The sequence below is a fragment of the Podarcis melisellensis genome (genome assembly GCF_964234715.1).
Source record: "Podarcis melisellensis genome assembly, chromosome: 14".
Taxonomy (NCBI): Eukaryota; Metazoa; Chordata; class Lepidosauria; order Squamata; family Lacertidae; genus Podarcis; species Podarcis melisellensis.
In genome coordinates, this window is record NC_138546.1 from 26597636 (window position 1) to 26615619 (window position 17984).

The 17984-nt window shown below is 47.1% G+C and overlaps 1 protein-coding gene across 1 annotated transcript in view; it reads right to left on the reverse strand.

Annotated features, from left to right (window-relative positions):
• Positions 1 to 136: 136 nt before the first annotated feature.
• CORO2B (coronin 2B) overlaps positions 137 to 17984 on the reverse strand; it is a 75033-nt gene continuing 57185 nt past the window's right edge. Inside the window, exons 4-12 of the mRNA XM_081888633.1 lie at positions 14959 to 15108; positions 14245 to 14409; positions 12106 to 12222; positions 11067 to 11171; positions 9260 to 9356; positions 7431 to 7543; positions 5346 to 5436; positions 4074 to 4213; positions 137 to 2807 (exon numbers count right to left, since the gene is read on the reverse strand). Coding sequence (XP_081744759.1) covers positions 2670 to 2807; positions 4074 to 4213; positions 5346 to 5436; positions 7431 to 7543; positions 9260 to 9356; positions 11067 to 11171; positions 12106 to 12222; positions 14245 to 14409; positions 14959 to 15108 — 1116 coding nt within the window. The 3' untranslated portion in view covers positions 137 to 2669. The remainder of the gene's footprint in view (positions 2808 to 4073; positions 4214 to 5345; positions 5437 to 7430; positions 7544 to 9259; positions 9357 to 11066; positions 11172 to 12105; positions 12223 to 14244; positions 14410 to 14958; positions 15109 to 17984) is intronic.

The window sequence follows — 17984 nt, forward strand, 5'->3', positions numbered from 1 at the left end:
CTTGAGTCTAGCTCTGAGGATCATCTTGGACCAAGTTGCAGGTGTTGGCATTTTCAGAGGCCATTTTTTTTTTACCAGTTCTGGCCCCAGAAGTCAAATCTCGTATGTATGTATGTATGTATGTATGTATGTATGTATGTATGTATGTATTTAAACATAGCAATTCTATATACTGTAGCACTTTCTGAGTGTTCTAGTTGCGTCAAACTCTGTGAAATCAATCGTAAGGTAGGCCCTAATATATTATCCCCGTAAAGGTAAAGGGACCCCTGACCATTAGGTCCAGTCACGGACGACTCTGGGGTTACAACGTTCATCTCGCTTTACTGGCTGAGAGAGCCGGCGTACAGCTTCTGGGTCATGTGGCCTGCATGACTAAGCCGCTTCTGGCAAAACCAGAGCAGCGCACAGAAATGCTGTTTACCTTCCCGCCAGAGCAGTACCTATTTATCTACTTGCACTTGAAGTGCTTTTGAACTGCTAGGTTGGCAGGAGCAGGGACGGAGCAATGGAAGCTCACCCTGTCGCGGGGATTCGAACTGCCAACCTTTCAAGCGGCAACCCCAAGAGGCTCAGTGGTTTAACCCACAGCGCCACCCGCGTCCCAAATTATCCATGTGTTGCAGACATAATGGCTCACCTATTTTTTATCCTCCCATTCTAGGGTGCAGATACATGATAGCTCCTCATCATAGGGTTCCTGCACTCAAGACCACAATGGTGAACTTATTCCAGGATAGTTGACTGGGGGCAAAGGAATTTCAGTCACGGGGTCCTGTCTCTTCACCCTCTGCAGGGGAATGTTAGCAGTCAGGACTCCAAAGCGAAAACTACCCTTACCTAATTTCTCAGCAAGGCGATTGTCTTCAGAAGGAAGGGAATGCCCCTAACTAAATACTGAAGCAATCTTACTGCCACTTGGATTTCCCCCACATCATTCACTAAAATCCACAGTGGCAAGTCCCATTTTCATTAAGGAAGTGAAATGCTTTCGGCTCACTCCATTGGCAGGAGGCTCTACCTGTGATGCCAAATTCAGGATAGATTTACCTTCTAGAATATCCGTCTCCAGGACCCACTTCCCTGGGGCTCTTTCTTCAGACCATGGACCAATTTGGAGCGGATGACTGTAGGAATCCAACCTGAACAACAATAACTGGCAAGGCAGGTTGCTAGGTGATGCTAGGGGCTCATTGCATGGGAAGCTTTTTTGGGAATCTCAACAGGGGCATGGCAGCCAGCACCTTGAAGGTCCCAGTTGCTGTGTGAGAGTACCCCTTTTGCAGCAAGCACCCATTGGGCAACCTTGCATTTGGGTGGTGTTAGCAGCAACACCTCACCGTCCCCCAGCATATAAAAGTGAGGTTTGGGGACTGGTCCCTCCCTTTGCTGCCTCGCAGCAGTCGCCAATGGTTTGGCCTAGGGCAGAGCTTCACTGGCAGCAGCAGAGAACTGAGCTAGCAAATGCATCAGAAGATGCTAGCCAGGATCCAGCCAGATTGAAGCATCTTGCAGCCTGAGCCTCAGCATCCGTCCACAGTGGGACCTCTTGCCTTCAAGATTTCCTCCTTCCTTGCAGTCCTGTGTCACGGAATGTGTTAATAACCACTATTTGACAGCAAGAGCTGTTTAAGACAGTGGAATGGACCACCTCAGAAGGTGGTGGACTCTCCTTCATAGGAGGTTGCTAAACAGAGATTGGGTGACCATCTGCCAGGGATTCTTCCTTCATTGCAGGGGATTAGACCAGATGACTCTTGGTGGGGGGGGGGGTGTCCCTTCCAATTCTATGATTCTAGGAGAAAATACAAAGTTCTATAATATGTGAAGGCTTGGGATTAATGGTTAGGAACCAGAGATACAAAGAGCGGGTATCCCTTATAAACTGGCGCCACCTGTTTCGATAGGACAACCAACCAAGGGGTTGATGCATAGAAAAGCCACTGGGCTATGGCTGAAGCAGAGCTGGCCCCACGGTACAAATGATGCCAGTGGCTATGGGGTGGGGAGGTGGGGAATGGCATTTTTTAAAGGAATACTAAGAAAGCTGTGCATGACCTTAACCCCCAACATCCGCTGCAGCATTAAAGGGATCCTGGGGGTTCTGCTCTTTTGCTTGCGCGGCACATTGCGGGGAATTTCCCGGGAGAAGGGGGTGAATTAATGTCCAGCTCTCCCATGTACCTTCCAGTTTCATGGACCTGAATTCCAGTTTTGTATCCAGTGTGCATTGTCAGTCACACTTTGCATAGGAAAGAAAAAGAATATTAATAATACTAATCAATGCCATTGCTTCCTGCGGGGCATGCAGAATTCCCTTTTCATTCCTGCTCAAGGATGGAATGGAAAACCGAATGCCCCGTTTAGCTAATCCCGTGACTTGGCGGCATCAGGAAACGCAGTGACTCCTCTACTTCCTCCAAGGGAAGCTCGGGCTCTACATGGGTGCCTTTGCTTGTTTCATGCAGTAGTTTTCTCAGTTAACATCATACAGACAACACGTCTTTCTTTTAGTGCTAGGAAATGACCACAGAAGGACACAGTTCCAGTTAGCGGGTGAGCTCCCTGGGGGCTGGCCACGGGGGTCTCTGGCTCATATCGTGTGTTAAGTGGATACAGTAAAATTAAAAGAGTGGGTATAAACAAAGAGTTTGTTTAGAAAATGTCCTTTAGAGTTCATTGTTCTTCGGGCTGTTGCGCAAGTTTTTCAGCTCCAGCTGTAGCTGTCGGATTTTGATGTCCTTCTGCGAGAGCTCAGCTTTCAACCGCCGGATCTCATCTTGTTGCCGGAAGAACATTCGGAGAAGCTTGAAGTTGAGGAAGAGAGAGAAAGAGTTGGCCTCCGTATTGTGCTGTTGCTTCATTTATTTATGAACCCCCATCATTCTGACTGGACACTGAGGTCCAGCGCCGAGGGCCTTCTGGCAGTTCCCTCGCTGCGAGAAGTCAAGTTACAGGGAACCAGGCAGAGGGCCTTCTCAGTAGTGGCACCTGCCCTGTGGAACGCCCACCCACCAGATGTCAAAGAGAAAAACAACTACCAGACTTTTAGAAGACATCTGAAGGCAGCCTTGTTTAGGGAAGCTTTTAATGTTTAATATATTGAATTTTAATATTTTGTTGGAAGCTGTCCAGAGTGGCTGAGGAAACCCAGCCAGATGGGCGGGGTATTAATACTACTACTACTACTACTACTACTACTACTAATACTAATACTAATACTAATACTACTACTAATTATCCCGTCTTTTCATCCAAGCACCTCAAGGTGGTGTGCATGGTTCTCCCCCTCCTCATTTAATCCCCACAACAACCCTGTGAGGTAGGCTAGTCTGAGAGGCAGCGAGTGGCCCAAGGTCACCTAGCAAGCTTCCTGGCTGAGTGGGGATTTGAACCCTGTTTTTCTGACACTCTGACCAATGCACCATATTGACTCTCGAAAAAATTATGGTACTTTGATATATCATAGCTGGCAAGTATTTGTGGGGGCCATGTACAAAAAAAGCCCTGCCAAAGGCTCATGTCATTCAGCATCCTTTTCCCACAGTTGCCAGCTAGATTCATATGGGAAGCCTGGAAGCAGGACATGAATACAACAGTACCTTCCTACTTATGATCTGCAGAATCAGATGCATCCTGCCTCTGATAAGAGGAGTAAATAGCCATCATGACTAGTAGTTGTTGATAGGTATGTCCTCCATGAATTTATCTCTTTTAAAGCTGGTCCTCACTACCTCCTGTGGCAGCAAATTCCACAGTTTCAACTGTGTGGTGTTGTGGTGTGTGTATATAAGTATTTTCTTTTGTCTGTGCTGAATCCTACCAACATTCAGCTTCTGTGAATGACCACACTGGGTTCCAGTATTATGAGAGAGGGAGAGAAAAGCCTGTTAAAGTGCTCCCACCCCCTAGCTGAGGGAGCCCCGATGCTTTTCTGGCTTCGCTGACCTCCAAACGAAGCCACCATCATGGTCTGCCCCTCATACTGGTTCTGGGCAGCGTATGGGATACATTGCCCAGGCCTAATGATGACAACTCTCAATCTGGACAGAGGGTAGCTGTTTTTTCCTTACCTCATTCTCTGTTCTGGGGGGCACGTTTTCTAAGAGGTCGAAACCATTAACAACAACACTCTTCTTCTCTCTCATCGGTGCCTTAAAAACAACTTTTGATGCTTTCTTATAGCCTTCCTTTAAAGACATCAATATGGGATCTAAGAAAGAAAGAAAACTAGAGACAACAAATGCTAAACCAAAGGGCTAGAGAGACAGTTTTTGGAAACGAGCAAATAATCTACCCTATTTTAGCTAAAACCGGGACACGGGTGGCGCTGTGTGTTAAACCACAGAGCCTAGGACTTGCCAATCAGATGGTCGGCGGTTCGAATCTCCGCAATGGGGTGAGCTCCCATTGCTCAGTCCCTGCAGTTCGAAAGCACGTCAAGTGCAAGTAGATAAATAGGTACCAATCCAGCAGGAAGATAAGCGGCATTTCCGTGCGCTGCTCTGGATCGCCAGAAGCAGCTTAGTCATGCTGGCCACATGACCTGGAAGCTGTATGCTGGCTCCCTCGGCCAATAAAGCGAGATGAGCGCCGCAACCCCAGAGACGGTCACGACTGGATCTAATGGTCAGGGGTCCCTTTACCTTTACCTATTTTAGCTAAAGGACCAAACATTTGTGTTCTGTATTTGGGACAATGTGCTGGAACTTTGTGAAGCTGAGGTTGCGTTGGAGTGGCAGTGAAGCAGCCCATAATCTCAGAGGTGCAATCGAAGCTACTGCAAATATCAGGGTTCTGAAGCTGGGGAAACCCAGGCACCTTTGTTACTCTACCACTATGCCAGCTTTCCAAAAGAGCCTGCCCTCTTTTGAGCTTTAGTGCCACCAGGACTGCTGGTCTGAAACTGGCACTGCAGTTTCAACTTCAGGTGTGCCCAGGTGACAAAATGGGTCCTACAGAGATCTGCCTAGCTCTATAAGGCTTGGAACAGACTGGCTCTTTGGTTAGATTCTCAATTGCTTTAACAATCACATTCCTCATTGTATATTTTAATATGGCAGGGAGATGGGACAGGTCCAGCATTTCAGATGATTTCACTGGGGAGAGAAACAAGAGAGCATCACTTAGTCACAGATCAGTCTTCACCATTTCCAGATATTGAAATGGTAAATGCCTAGACTTCAATATTTGGAAATATTCGGGATTTCAAGCAGTGTTAGCCGTGTTTTGCTTGAATTCAAATTGCTGGCCACTTTAAAAGTTGTTTTTCTTTTTAAAACCTAGGTGGTGTTTGATTTTCCACCAGGTTGCACATCACAAAATTGCAGAGCTAGTGCATTTACCCCGGTTCGTTCCACTCAGCCATTCATCCGGTGTGAGAGCAGGCTCTGTTCCTGGAGTCATTGGGTAAATATCTTCCTGGTATGTTTCCGACTAGAATGCAGAAGGAAGAGAAACAGCATATTTGAAATAATTACCGTAGTAAAGGACTTCCAGAGCGGTGGTGGTGTTCTGGGAAGGGTGCCCCCAGGCAGGCAGCAAACACATAATGCTGTTGGCATCAGCATACTACTACTAATAATTTATTATTTATACCCCCGCCCATCTGGCTGAGTTTCCCCAGCCACTCTGGGCAGCTCCTAATCAAGTGTTAAAAACAGTACAGCATACCAACCTGTATCCCCCCCCAAATATAATCTAGATTTATCTTTCCCAAGAAAAATTCAGTAAGTAACACACACACCGGCAATGACCCAGTTGCAAACAATCATTTAACAGTGGTTCCCGAACCATTTTGGGCACCCACCCCCTTGGTTCCATAATCGTAAGCTGCCCAAAGTGGCTGGGGATTATTGTTGTTGTTGTTGTTATCATTTCATCATCAGTCCTCTCACCCCAATTTAAAAGTGATAGAAGCAGTAAAACCTTAAATACAAAACAAGGAAGTTTTTTTGTTCCATGTTCTAGCCCTGTCAACCATAAATTAGCAATCAATGTGTTTGGAGGGCCCCACTTCCAGTGCCCCCCTTCTGCACCCTTGCCTCTTGGGGCCTCATTGCCCCCCCCCCAAGGGTGGTACCACCCACTTCGGTAACTACTGCTTTATAATATTAACCCCGTCTGTGAGCCACTAAGTTCCATTTTGCCCTCCCCCCCAAAAAAATCTAAAAGATTTTTGATGCTATGGCAGTAATTAAAGTACTCAACATACTCCCCCCATCCCAAAAACGAGGAGCGGACATTTATCTCAGGAGCAACACAAACTTTTGGCACATTCTCTGAGCCAAGCGAAGCTATGAGCATTGCAACATAGCGGGTTAACCCCATTTGTCGGATTGCAGTTTGGGATGAAGGCTGCACATCCCTTTTGCCCCGAAGATCTGGCTCCACGCTGCTGCAGAAAAAGAGCCCATGCAGCAGGGAGCTCGGTGTGTTTGTGGTCTGAAAGGAGAGGCAATCAAGGCAGGAGAGGCTTAATAGAAGGCATTTGGGCTTGTGGAGTGTTCAGAAAAATGACTACGAGTGAGGGGAATGGACCTCTGGGGCTTTGTGCGGAAATAATGGGACAGAATCGCGATCTTCCTTTACCACACCAAAACATAGGGAAAGGCAACTGAGCATAAGTGCCAACTCCCTGGGGCCCTGGGTTGCCTGAGCACCCACAAAATTCCCCATGAAGGAGCTGGGCACCCACAAATTTGGGTACCAGGGCCATGCACATTGCATGGCACCCACAACCCTGGGCACCCACGGTTGTCTCCTGCCTCACTGCCTCCAGCGGAAGCAAGTTCCATTGTTTGAGGCAGAGCAGGCTTCTTCAACCTGGGACACTATAGCAGCAACCCCCATGCCCCCATGCCTCTGCCAATCTCTGAGCAGGGTGGTCAGAGCTTGGCAAATCCCATATGGCTCCTTTTCACCTGCCAAGGCCACCTGGAGGTGGCACATCAGCCAAGGGAGCTTCAAGGCTGCTGCGGTTTGAGGTGGAATTTAACAGCGTAAGAAATTTCAGGTTGCACTGCTAAGTGCTGATTTTGCTGATTTGGCGTTGTTGTGCAGTAAAATTGGGAAGCGGCAGGGAAACACCCTGCAAAATGGGCGCTAACTCTTGCTTGATTTCCTATAGCAGCCCCGCAAGCAAATCAGGATGATGCTCAGTAAACAGGTCATCTGGAAGCAACTTCAGTTATGTGAACTGGACCCAACTTCAAAGCCTCAGTCCCACCGCACATTTAAAGCACATGGCTCCCCTCAAAGAATCCTGGGAACTATAGTTTCCCCCTGTGCCATGCTACAGTTCCCAGCATTCTTCACAAACTACAGTTCCTAGGGTTCTGTGTGTGTGTGTGTGTCTGTGAATTCCTGTGTATGGCATGTAGGCAGCCTCAGAGAGCAAACCAGCTTCCTGTGAGGGCCAGATTACTCACCCTCCTTGGCACGATCATGGAGATGGGCTCAATCAGCCCTTTTAACGTGATGAGCTTATAGAACCGGAACACCTCGCAGGCAGAGACATCCAGGCCATGCTTTGGCATTACTCCTACAAACACAAGGAATAGGAAGAAGTGATGCTTGTTGTCCTATAAAGGTAAAGGGACCCCTGAACATTAGGTCAAGTCATGGCCGACTCTGGGGTTGCGGCACTCATCTTGCTTTACTGGCTGAGAGAGCCAGTGTACAGCTTCCAGGTCATGTGGCCAGCATGACTAAGCCGCTTCTGGCGAACCAGAGCAGCGCACGGAAATGCCGCTTACCTTCCCGCCAGAGCGGTACCTATTTATCTACTTGCACTTTGATGTGCTTTCAAACTGCTAGGTTGGCAGGAGCAGGGACCGAGCGACGCGAGCTCACCCCATTGCGGGGATTCGAACCGCCAACCTTCTGATCGGCAAGTCCTAGGCTCAGTGGTTTAACCCACAGTGCCTGTACATAACAGGCGATCAAATCCTTGGAGAGGTTGCAAGGCGACCCTTTATCATGGCATCTGAGTGACACAGCAGTTCCGCACGATTTTCTCTGTTTCCTTTTTTTTTTTTTATCTCCTCAGAGATCTTCCTGCTGCCCCCCCCCCCCGCCTAGGTAAACCCCCTGCTCCTCGCACCACCCTCTGTTTCTATAAAGTGTGCCAGCCACTGTCCTTAGCTACTGGCCCTCTGACCAGTGTCCTGGGAATGTTCATAAACATTCCGTCTCCAGAGGGGAAAGGGCTCGGCGCACAACTATCACACACAGCGGAAGAGGAAGGGTTGGTTTGGCCTGAGGGGAAGACCTTGCACTGGGACAAAGGGCTGCCAGAACTTTATTTGGGGTGAGGGAAGAAAGTCTGGGGCTGAGCAGGCCAAGATGTTGGAAAGGCAGGGAGGGCAAGGACTGGGGAGAGCGTCAGGGAGGCAGCAGACCTGCAGGAGGAAGCCGAAGAAAGGGGCAGAGTAGTTAGAGGAGGTTTGGGAGCCTGTGACTATGCTGGGGAAAAGAGGGCAGAACAGAAGAAATAACATAAGAAGAAGCTTCTGGATCAGGCCAGTAGCCCATCAAGTCCAGCAACCTGTTTGCACCATGACCAAATGACCCTAAGAACCTAGGTATCCAGATAGACTGCCTCCAGGTCTGGAGGTTTCACAAGAGCACCAGAAGAGCCTTGCTGGATCAGGCCGATGTCCCTTTGATTTATTTCATAAAAATTCACAAGCTGGTTGGTTATATATATAAAAAAAACCCCTCAAAGTGGTTTACAAAAAGAAAAAATCAAGAAAAACTACAACTCTGCTTTTTAAAAATCCGGAAGTAAAAATACTGAAACAGATCAGAGTTGCCTCAGCTTCCTAAGCCTCTGGGCAGGCTTGTCTAAAAGGAATGTTTATAGCAGGTGCCAAAAAGAGTACAGTGGTACCTCGGGTTAAGTACTTAATTCTGTACTTAACCTGAAACTGTTCTTAACCTGAAGCACCACTTTAGCTAAGGGGGCCTCCTGCTGCTGCCGCGCTGCCGGAGCACGATTTCTGTTTACATCCTGAAGCAAAGTTCTTAACCCGAGGTAATATTTCTGGGTTAGCGGAGTGTGTAACCTGAAGCGTATGTAACTGAGGTACCACTGTACAGTACAAACATAGTCCAATATTTGGTTCTCACAGTGGCCAACCACATGCCCCGATGCAGAGCCTGTCTCCAATTGTGGAGACAGAGCACAGCCATCGTGGCTAGTAGCCACTGACTAGTCCAAGGAAAGACTGTAGCGCAGACGGTAGGCACCCCTTACCGAGGCCTTTTTGTGGAGCCGGAGAACGGAATTCCATGAGGTAAGTGAGGTATGGCTTCTCTGTACTGATTTCGTAGTAGCGGATATTCCCATCTCCCTAGGGGGAGAGAGAAAGAGAGAGAGGTGTGAATCAGTGGGACTTTTGTGAATATTGGGGTGGGAGGAGAGAGCACTGCACAGTTTAGGTCATAGCAGAGCCTTCTCCAACCTGGTGCCTTCCAGGTTTCTTGGCCTACAACTCCGATCAGCCTCAGTTTAACATAGTGGTGCCAGTAGGCGCTGTGGGGAGTTGTAGTACAAAACATCTGGAGGACCTCAGGTTGGGGTGGTTGTCATAGGAACTCTGACTTGGCCCACCCTTAAAAGCATGGATGGCCCTCTGTCAGGAGATTGGACTAGATGAACCTCAGGGTCCCTTCTAATTCTACCCTTCTATGATCCTGGGCGCTGTCTTGTTTTTGCTTACAACAACCCTGTGAGGTATTCTGACTTTATCCCCATTTTCTAGCAGAAGGACTGAAGGTTGAAGGACAATGGCTTTGCTGGAGCCCCAATTAACATCCTATAATCTCCACAGTGCTCAAATTGGGATGGATCCATTTCCAGTCAGCCCAGATTCAGCTACATCCACTGAAAAGAAGGAGGCTGGTTTTAGGTCTGCCGGGAAATGGAGCATGTGTCCTTCATACATCTGAATGGAAACAAGGCATATTAATTTCATTAAAACCTGTTTCTGAGTATGCATGCTCAGGATCTCAGCCCTAAAAGACCAAAATTTAGAATAAGAAAAAGTGTACAGTTGGAAGGGACCCCTATGGTCATCTCGTTCAACCCCTGCAATGCAGGAATCACAACTAAAGAATCTCTTTGGAAACCACCAGCGAAGGAGAATCCACCATCTTTCGAGGGAGTCCATTCTAATGTCAAACAGTTATTACTGTCAGAAAGTGCTTCCTAATGTTGAGTTGCAATCTCCTTTCTTGCAATTTGACGCCATCAGTTCAGGTCCTACCTTCTGGAGCAGCAGCAAACAAGCTTGCTCCATCTTAATATTAGCAAAATAGTAGTAGTAGTAGTAATAGTAATAGTAATTATAATATCTGACAACTCTTCAGATATTTGAAGTTGGCTGCCAAATCGCCTCTCAATCTTCTCTTTATACAGTCAAACCTTCTCTTTATACAGTCAAACCTCTCAATCTTCTCTTTATACAGTCAAACCTGGTATCTGAAGAAGTGTGCATGCACATAAAAGCTCATACCAAGAACTAACTTAGTTGGTCTTTAAGGTGCTACTGGAAGGAATTTTTTTGTTTTGACTATGGCAGACCAACACTGCTACCTATCTGTAAGTCAAACCTTGGTTGTTGAAACCTTGGCTTCTGAAATGTTTAACAACTGAGGCGCAGCTTCTGATTGGTTGCAGGAGCTCCCTGCACTCAAGCAGAAGCCGCATTGGACGTTCGGCTTCTGAAAAACGTTCAAAAATCAGAGCATTTACTTCCAGGTTTTCGGTGTTTGGGAGCTGAAACGTTCCAAAATGGATGTGTTCAGGAGCCAAGGTTTGACTGTAGATTTAAATCTATAGCAACACAAATTGCTTTGGCTAAGCATCTAGATGAACGCCTTTTAAAAAACTACTTTGAGGGAAATGGTTTGTTAATTTTTTTAGTCCAAGGGAGTGACTATGACGTGACTCCAGATATACGTTGGTTCATAGTACGTACCTAATGACAAGATACAGAAACTTTGGGATTCTGTAGCCAAAGCCCAATCCCCCATGCCATAAGCATTTTGTGCCCACTCACCTTGCCAGCCAGGTACAGCATGTGGGTATCAGCATCGTAGAAAGGGAAGAGGAGCCCAGACAGCCCGTCAATCTCCTCCTCTATTAAGGGCATGGCGAGATCTTCCTGCAGAAATCAAAGATATACTTGTTGGTTTGTTTTTTTTAAAAAAAAATAGCTTTCAAACCTGCTGCATTTATAACCTTGACACTAGGAATTTTATTACAAATGTGAAGAAAGGTGTCTTTTAAAAAAGCTGTGGCCAGCCTTCCCTAATCTGGTGCCCTCAATATGCTTTTCGACTACAACTTTGGGCCAGTCATTGCCTTTCAGCCTAACCTACCTCCCAGGGTTGTTGTGAGGATAAAATGAGGAGGAGAAATATGTATGCCACCTTGAGAACCTTGGAGGGACGTTGGGATATAAATAAATAAAGATTTCTTCTCTCAGGGCTTGGTCCCAAAAAGGGATGATTGAAAAAATAATATTTTTTAAACTATATAATTATTTATTATATTTGTTAGTTGCTTTCTCTTGCCCGTGGCAAATTACAAAGTGACTTACAACCAAAACAAAACAAAAAACTCCACACAGTTATATTAAAACCAAAAACACCCCTCTGACATCAAAAAGGTCACAGATAGTTAAAGGCCAAAGGCCTGCTTACAGAGGAAAGTTTTTGCTTGGCACCTAAAGATATATACAGTGGTACCTCGGGTTAAGTACTTAATTCGTTCCAGAGGTCCGTTCTTAACCTGAAACTGTTCTTAACCTGAAGCACCACTTTAGCTAATGGGGCCTCCTGCTGCTGCCGCGCCACCGGAACACGATTTCTGTTCTCATCCTGAAGCAAAGTTATTAACCTGAAGCACTATTTCTAGGTTAGCGAAGTCTGTAACCTGAAGCGTATGTAACCTGAAGTGTATGTAACCCAAGGTACCACTGTAATGAGGGTGCCAGGCGAGCCTCCCTGAGGAGAGCATTCTGCAAACCACCACTGAAAAGGCCTGTTCTTGCATTACCACCCTCCAGAATAAGTAAATAAATATCATGGCCTGACCTGATCCCAGAGGGCAATCTGCCTCGTGTTCCACCGCGAGACTCCAGTCGTTAGAAGCCGCTTCATGTTTCCTAAAAAGACAACCCGGTTCACGCGATGGTTCTTACAATTCGCCTCCTGGAAAGACAACCAAGATTTACCCAGCCAGGTAGCTACACTCCTGGCAGCCTCCAGCTCCCCTCTTCAAATCAATCAGAGAATTGCAGAGTTGGAAGTCTAGTCCAAAAGTCTAGTCCAACCCCCTTCAATGCAGGAATCACAGATCAAGAATCCCTGACGGATGACCATCCAACTGCAGCTTAAAAACATCCAGTGAATGAGAGCCCACCACCTTCTGTGGGAGTCCATTCTACTGTTGAATGGCACTTAAAGTCAGAAAGTTCTTCCTGATGGAGGAATCTCCTTTTCTGTAATTTGAATTCATTGGTTGGGGTCCTGCCCTCTGGAGCAGCAGAAAGCAAGCTTGCTCCACCTTCCATGTGACAACACTTCAGATATTTGAAGGTGGCTGTCAGATCCTCTCTCCATCTTCTCTTCTCCAGGCTAAACATACCCAATTACATCAACCATTCCTCATAAGGCTTGGTTTCCAGACCCTTGGTCATCTTTTCAATATCCTTCTTAAGCTGTAGTACCCAGAACTGGACACAGAACTCCAGGCTTGATCTGACCAAGGCAGGATAGAGCGGTACTATGACTTCCTTTGATCTGGACACTAGACTTCTGTAGGCAATTGATTAAGGCAGCTTTCCCTGCTGTGCTCCAGATGTTTCAGACCACAATCCCCATCCATCCCAGCTGAGACAGTTGGGGCTTATGGGAGTTGTAGTCCAAAACATCAGGAGGGCACCAGGTTGGGAAAGGCTGGCTTACCATTCTTTCAAATACGCCACTCAAAAGCCTCACTTTTCATTTCATCCAATGCAACTTGTGATTAATAAAAGATTAAAGCTAGACATATAAACATGGCAGACAGTGAATTCTTTCTGTTCCCTCTGTTGAAATTGTGCTTATCTGCAGTCAAAATTTGCACGTTGACATTTGGGGGGTGGGGGTGGGAAATATTCTAACCAAGAGATCAAGAAGTTTTTATATATTTTTTTGGAAAAGGCTGCTTTCTTGGGAGATAGGCACATGCTTATAAAAAGATTGCTTTTGGAAACTTCATTGTCGGAAGAAGGAGCTGTGCATTCTTACCAACAAAAACGTATCCAACTTGCTTTTCCTGCCTTAGGAGAGGAGGCAGTTTTTACACCAACGATGTTGCAATTTAGGTGGAGGTTGCAAAACATACAGGACATGAATTAATTTATTCATGTAATTTATTAGCTTAAAAAACAACAACCTTAAAGCTGCTCAGGGGAGCCCCTCTGTTTCTGAGCAGTTTCTTACACCCCTATGCCTTTTCGTTAATCTAAATTGCCCCCCTCCCCCAAGCTGCTATCCACACTGCAGGCATAATTGTTTTTTTGGTGGGGCATTCAGACTGGAAAAATAGGAAAGCTGATGGGAGTTTTAATCTGTTTCTAGTTTCACTGTTGGTTTAACTTTTCAAAAGTCTTAAATTGTTGCTGATTCCTCTTGTTGATAATTTTATTGCTCTTTCTGTTTTGTAAACTGCTCTACTTTGAAGGTTCTTTTTTGCCATCAAGTGGTGTATAAATTTTATGAAACAAATAAATGAATAAATAAATGCAAACAAATAACATAAAAGCATAAGAAGAGCCTGGGTGGCTGGATCAGGTCAGTAGCCCATCTAGATGTCCAGCTGTGGCCAACCAGATGTCCCAGTACAAAGCCAGTCTGCAGTCAGGGCCTCAGCACCAAAGCAACCAACCAGCAATTGTGTTCAGAGTCATGCCGCTTCTGACCGCAGAGGCAGAGCAAAGCCATTGTGGCTAGCAGTAGGCATGGACAGCCTGATCCTCTTTGAATCTGCCTAATTCTCTTTTAAAGTAATCCTGGCTGGTGTCCATCGCTACATCCTGCACCCCCTCCTCCCAGAGTTGTTGTCCTGATAAAAACTGGGCATGCGCACCCCTTTCTGCGGCTGATTTAAAAAACAACAACAGTCAGGATGTTGGATGATGGCTCTCTGCCATCGCCTCTCTCTTTTGACCCTTATAAGAAGCTCCTTGCCTGGAGGACTTTGCCGGAGCGCGGCTCAATGACGCGGAGCTTCTTGTCTTTGCAAGTGGTGGCCAGCAAACTCCCGTCTGTGTTGAAGGACATGCAGAGAATGACGTCGGTGTGGCAGTCAATCATCTTCACAGGCTCACCGATGTCCAGGTTCCAGATGAGAACCTAACAAGGACAGGAACGCAAAACAAAGGTCAGCCTTCCCACCACTGGGGAGAGAGCCAGTGTGGTGTAGTGGTTAAGAGCGGTGGACTCATAATCTGGTGAACCGGGTTCGCATCTCCGCTCCTCCACATGCAGCTGCTGGGTGACCTTGGGCCAGTCACACTTCTTTGAGGTCTCTCAGCCCCACTCACCTCACAGAGAGTTTGTTGTGGGGGAGGAAGGGAAAGGAGAATGTTAGCCGCTTTGAGACTCCTTCGGGTAGTGATAAAGCGGGATATCAAATCCAAACTCTCTCTCACTGGCTGCAACGTTTTGCTTACTGTTGCATTCATACCCCACCTTTTTCTCCATGGTTCTTCTCCTCCTCATTTAGTCCCAACAACAACCCTGTGAGGTAGGCTAGGCTGAGAGGCAGCAACTGGCCCAAGGGCACCCAGCAAGCTTCAAGGCAGAGCGGGGATTCAAACCCTGCTCTCCCAGGTCCTAGACCAATGCACCACTACACACCACACTAGCTCTCAAGCACAAGGGCATCTTTGCCCAGCTCACCTTATAGTCATAGCCGGCACTGAACAGGATGTTGTTGGTGGTCGGGTGCCACTCAACAAGGCCGACACGCCGGCTGTGCCCGTACAGCTCCAGGACCGCCTCCATCATGTTGCGCTTCAGTCCTCCGTCTGGAATTTCCCATATCCGAACCTTGAAGGACAGGAGAGCAAAAGGATGCTGTGAGGAGGGTGTCTTTGTCAACTCAGCGGCTTGCCTGGATGAAGTAGGTTCATTATACAGTACACACACACCTGAAACGTTCCGCTACAGTAAAAATGCTTTTTAAATGTCTCAGGAACCATGGGCCACACTCACACCATACTTTATTACTATTATTATTAACCAAAAATGGCAAGCATAGTAAACAAACATAAACAAAGAATGAAAAATGTAAACCATAAAGCATCACAGCCTTGTTAGAAGCATGGGAACCCAAGAACCTGCTAAACATTGTCAGCAGTGACTGGCAGTGGCTATATTATTATTATTATTATTATTATTATTATTAAAGGTCAAGGGACCCCTGACCATTAGGTCCAGTCGCGGCCGACTCTGGGGTTGCGGCGCTCATCTCGCTTTATTGGCCGAGGGAGCTGGCGTACAGCTTCCGGGTCATGTGGCCAGCATGTCTAAGCCGCTTCTGGCGAACTAGAGCAGTGCACGGAAACACCGTTTACCTTCCTGCTGGATTGGTACCTATTTATCTACTTGCACTTTGAGGTGCTTTCGAACTGCCAGGTTGACAGGAGCAGGGACAGAGCAACGGGAGCTCACCCCAACGCAGGGATTCGAACCGCCGACCTTCTGATCAGCAAGTCCTAGGCTCTGTGGTTTAACCCACAGCGCCACCCGCGTCCCATTATTATTATTACCCAGCCCATTTGGCTGTGTTGCAGTTTCCAACACATATAAAAACACAATAAAACGTCAAACATTAAAAACTTCCTGATACAGGGCTGCCTTCAAATGGCTTATTCAAGTATTGTAGTTCTTTATCTCCTAGATATCTGATGGGAAGGCATTCCAACATTTCAGGCAAGCCTTTACGTGGAGATACCATTGGAGATTCAACTGGGGGGCCTTCTGCCTGCAAGACAGGGGCTCTGTCGCTGAGCCACCACTGTCCCCTTAACACACATAAGTATGGGAAGCTGCCTTCCTATATTGGTCCTTCTGGCTCAGGATTGTCTGCCCTCACTGGCAGCAGGCGGCTGTCCAGGATTTTAGGCAGGGGTTTTCGTCAGCTCTACCTGGAGAAGCTGTTGAATCTTGGCATTCGCCCTTCTTTAGCCTTTCCACCACACCAGCTTCTGTTACCGGTATGAAGCTGAATGGAGTTGTTGTCAACTTGCAGATTAAGGACAGAGCTCCTTAATATAATAATAATAATAATAATAATAATAATAATAATAATAATAATAATAATAATTTTTATTTATACCCAGCCCTCCCTGGCCAGAGCCGGGCTCAGGGTGGCTAACACCAGTAAAATTACAATAAAAACATAATGGGGGGGGGAACCAATTTAAAATACAGGTTAAAATGCAATTTATAATGCAGCCTCATTTTAAAAGTAGCCCATGGATCAAAACCGTAAGGGGAGGGAAAGCGTAAGGGTCAGACTGAGTCCAAACCAAAGGCCAGGTGGAACAGCTCTGTCTTGTAGGCCCTGCGGAAAGATGTCAAGTCCCGCAGGGCCCTAGTTTCTTGTGACAGAGTGTTCCACCAAGTTGGGGCCAGTACTGAAAAGGCCCTGGCCCTAGTTGAGACCTTGCGACTTGGGACCTCCAAAGTGTCATCATTTGTGGACCTTAAGGTCCTCCACGGGGCATACCAGGAGAGGCGGTCCCGTAGGTACGTGGGTCCATATTTTTGTATGCCTGATACATATAGAACATGCCAAGATCTGCAGTCCCTGAGGTCTTTGGAGGAGAAGCAGGAGCTGCTGCTGTGGAGGGGATGAGCTTCCTTGCAGCTGCATGGCTTCCCAACTGCAGCAGCCACCAGGCTATAAAAAGCACTTTCTGCTGACGGAGATGCATGACATCATGAAACGAGAGGGCGGGAGAGGCAGAGCCCCGGACAGCGGCTGAAGATTTGCATGAAAATGTGAAGCAGTCTTCAACATCTGTCAGTGCTGTGGACCTTTTTGCAAGTGCCTCTATGTCTGACAAACATAATGGAGGCGGACGAAGCCTCCACATTTAGAAGCAGTATACTTCTGATTCTCAGATACAGGACAAGAAAGATGCATCTGGCTGGTAACAAGGCAAAGAGTGGCCCCATGCGGACGGGAGTTCCACAAAACACGGCCCACAAAACTTAACACAGCACAAGTGGATAGAAGGTCCCGGGTGAGCGACAACAATATCATAGGCAGATATCAAAGCAAGGGAATCATTTCTATAAGCAAGCAAAACAAGTAAAACTGTTCCAACCAAAAGAGAACAGGATAGACTTAGCCAGAGAGGTGGGTCACACAAAACAAGATACTTTTGTCTGTCAAAGGCTGGTGGAATAAAGAGGCATTTTCAGATGCATTGGCTGCACATCTCAAATTGGAGATCAGACCTGGCAATGGCTTTTTAAAGAAATGCCCCTCCTCTAAAAATCCTCCTGCCTGGACAGCTTATCGGCCCCTCAGGACAAATGTATAGGGAAGACAATCCCCCTGGGTCCTTCACCCCAACAGCATCTTCTTTGACTCCTTCATGCAAATGTTCCCTTGACGGCTCCACCCCTCCACGATGCAAGTTTTCTGTGCACAGACAGAAGGCTTTGCTGACCCTGTCCTGGCATGCATCCACCCCACTGAGAGAGAGAGTGTGTGGGGCAGGGAGGGTTGTTCCTGCCATAGCAAAGTACCCTGGAGCTCCCTTGTATTGCAGACTGGGCTGGCTGCTAGCCTCTGCCTCCTCCTCTTTCCCTCTCGCTCTCAAGCACTGAAAACCTGCTTTGGCACAAGACACTCCAGCTTGCCTGCTGCGCCAGCCACTTGCTCTGAGCCCCACCTTCTTCTCTCTGCT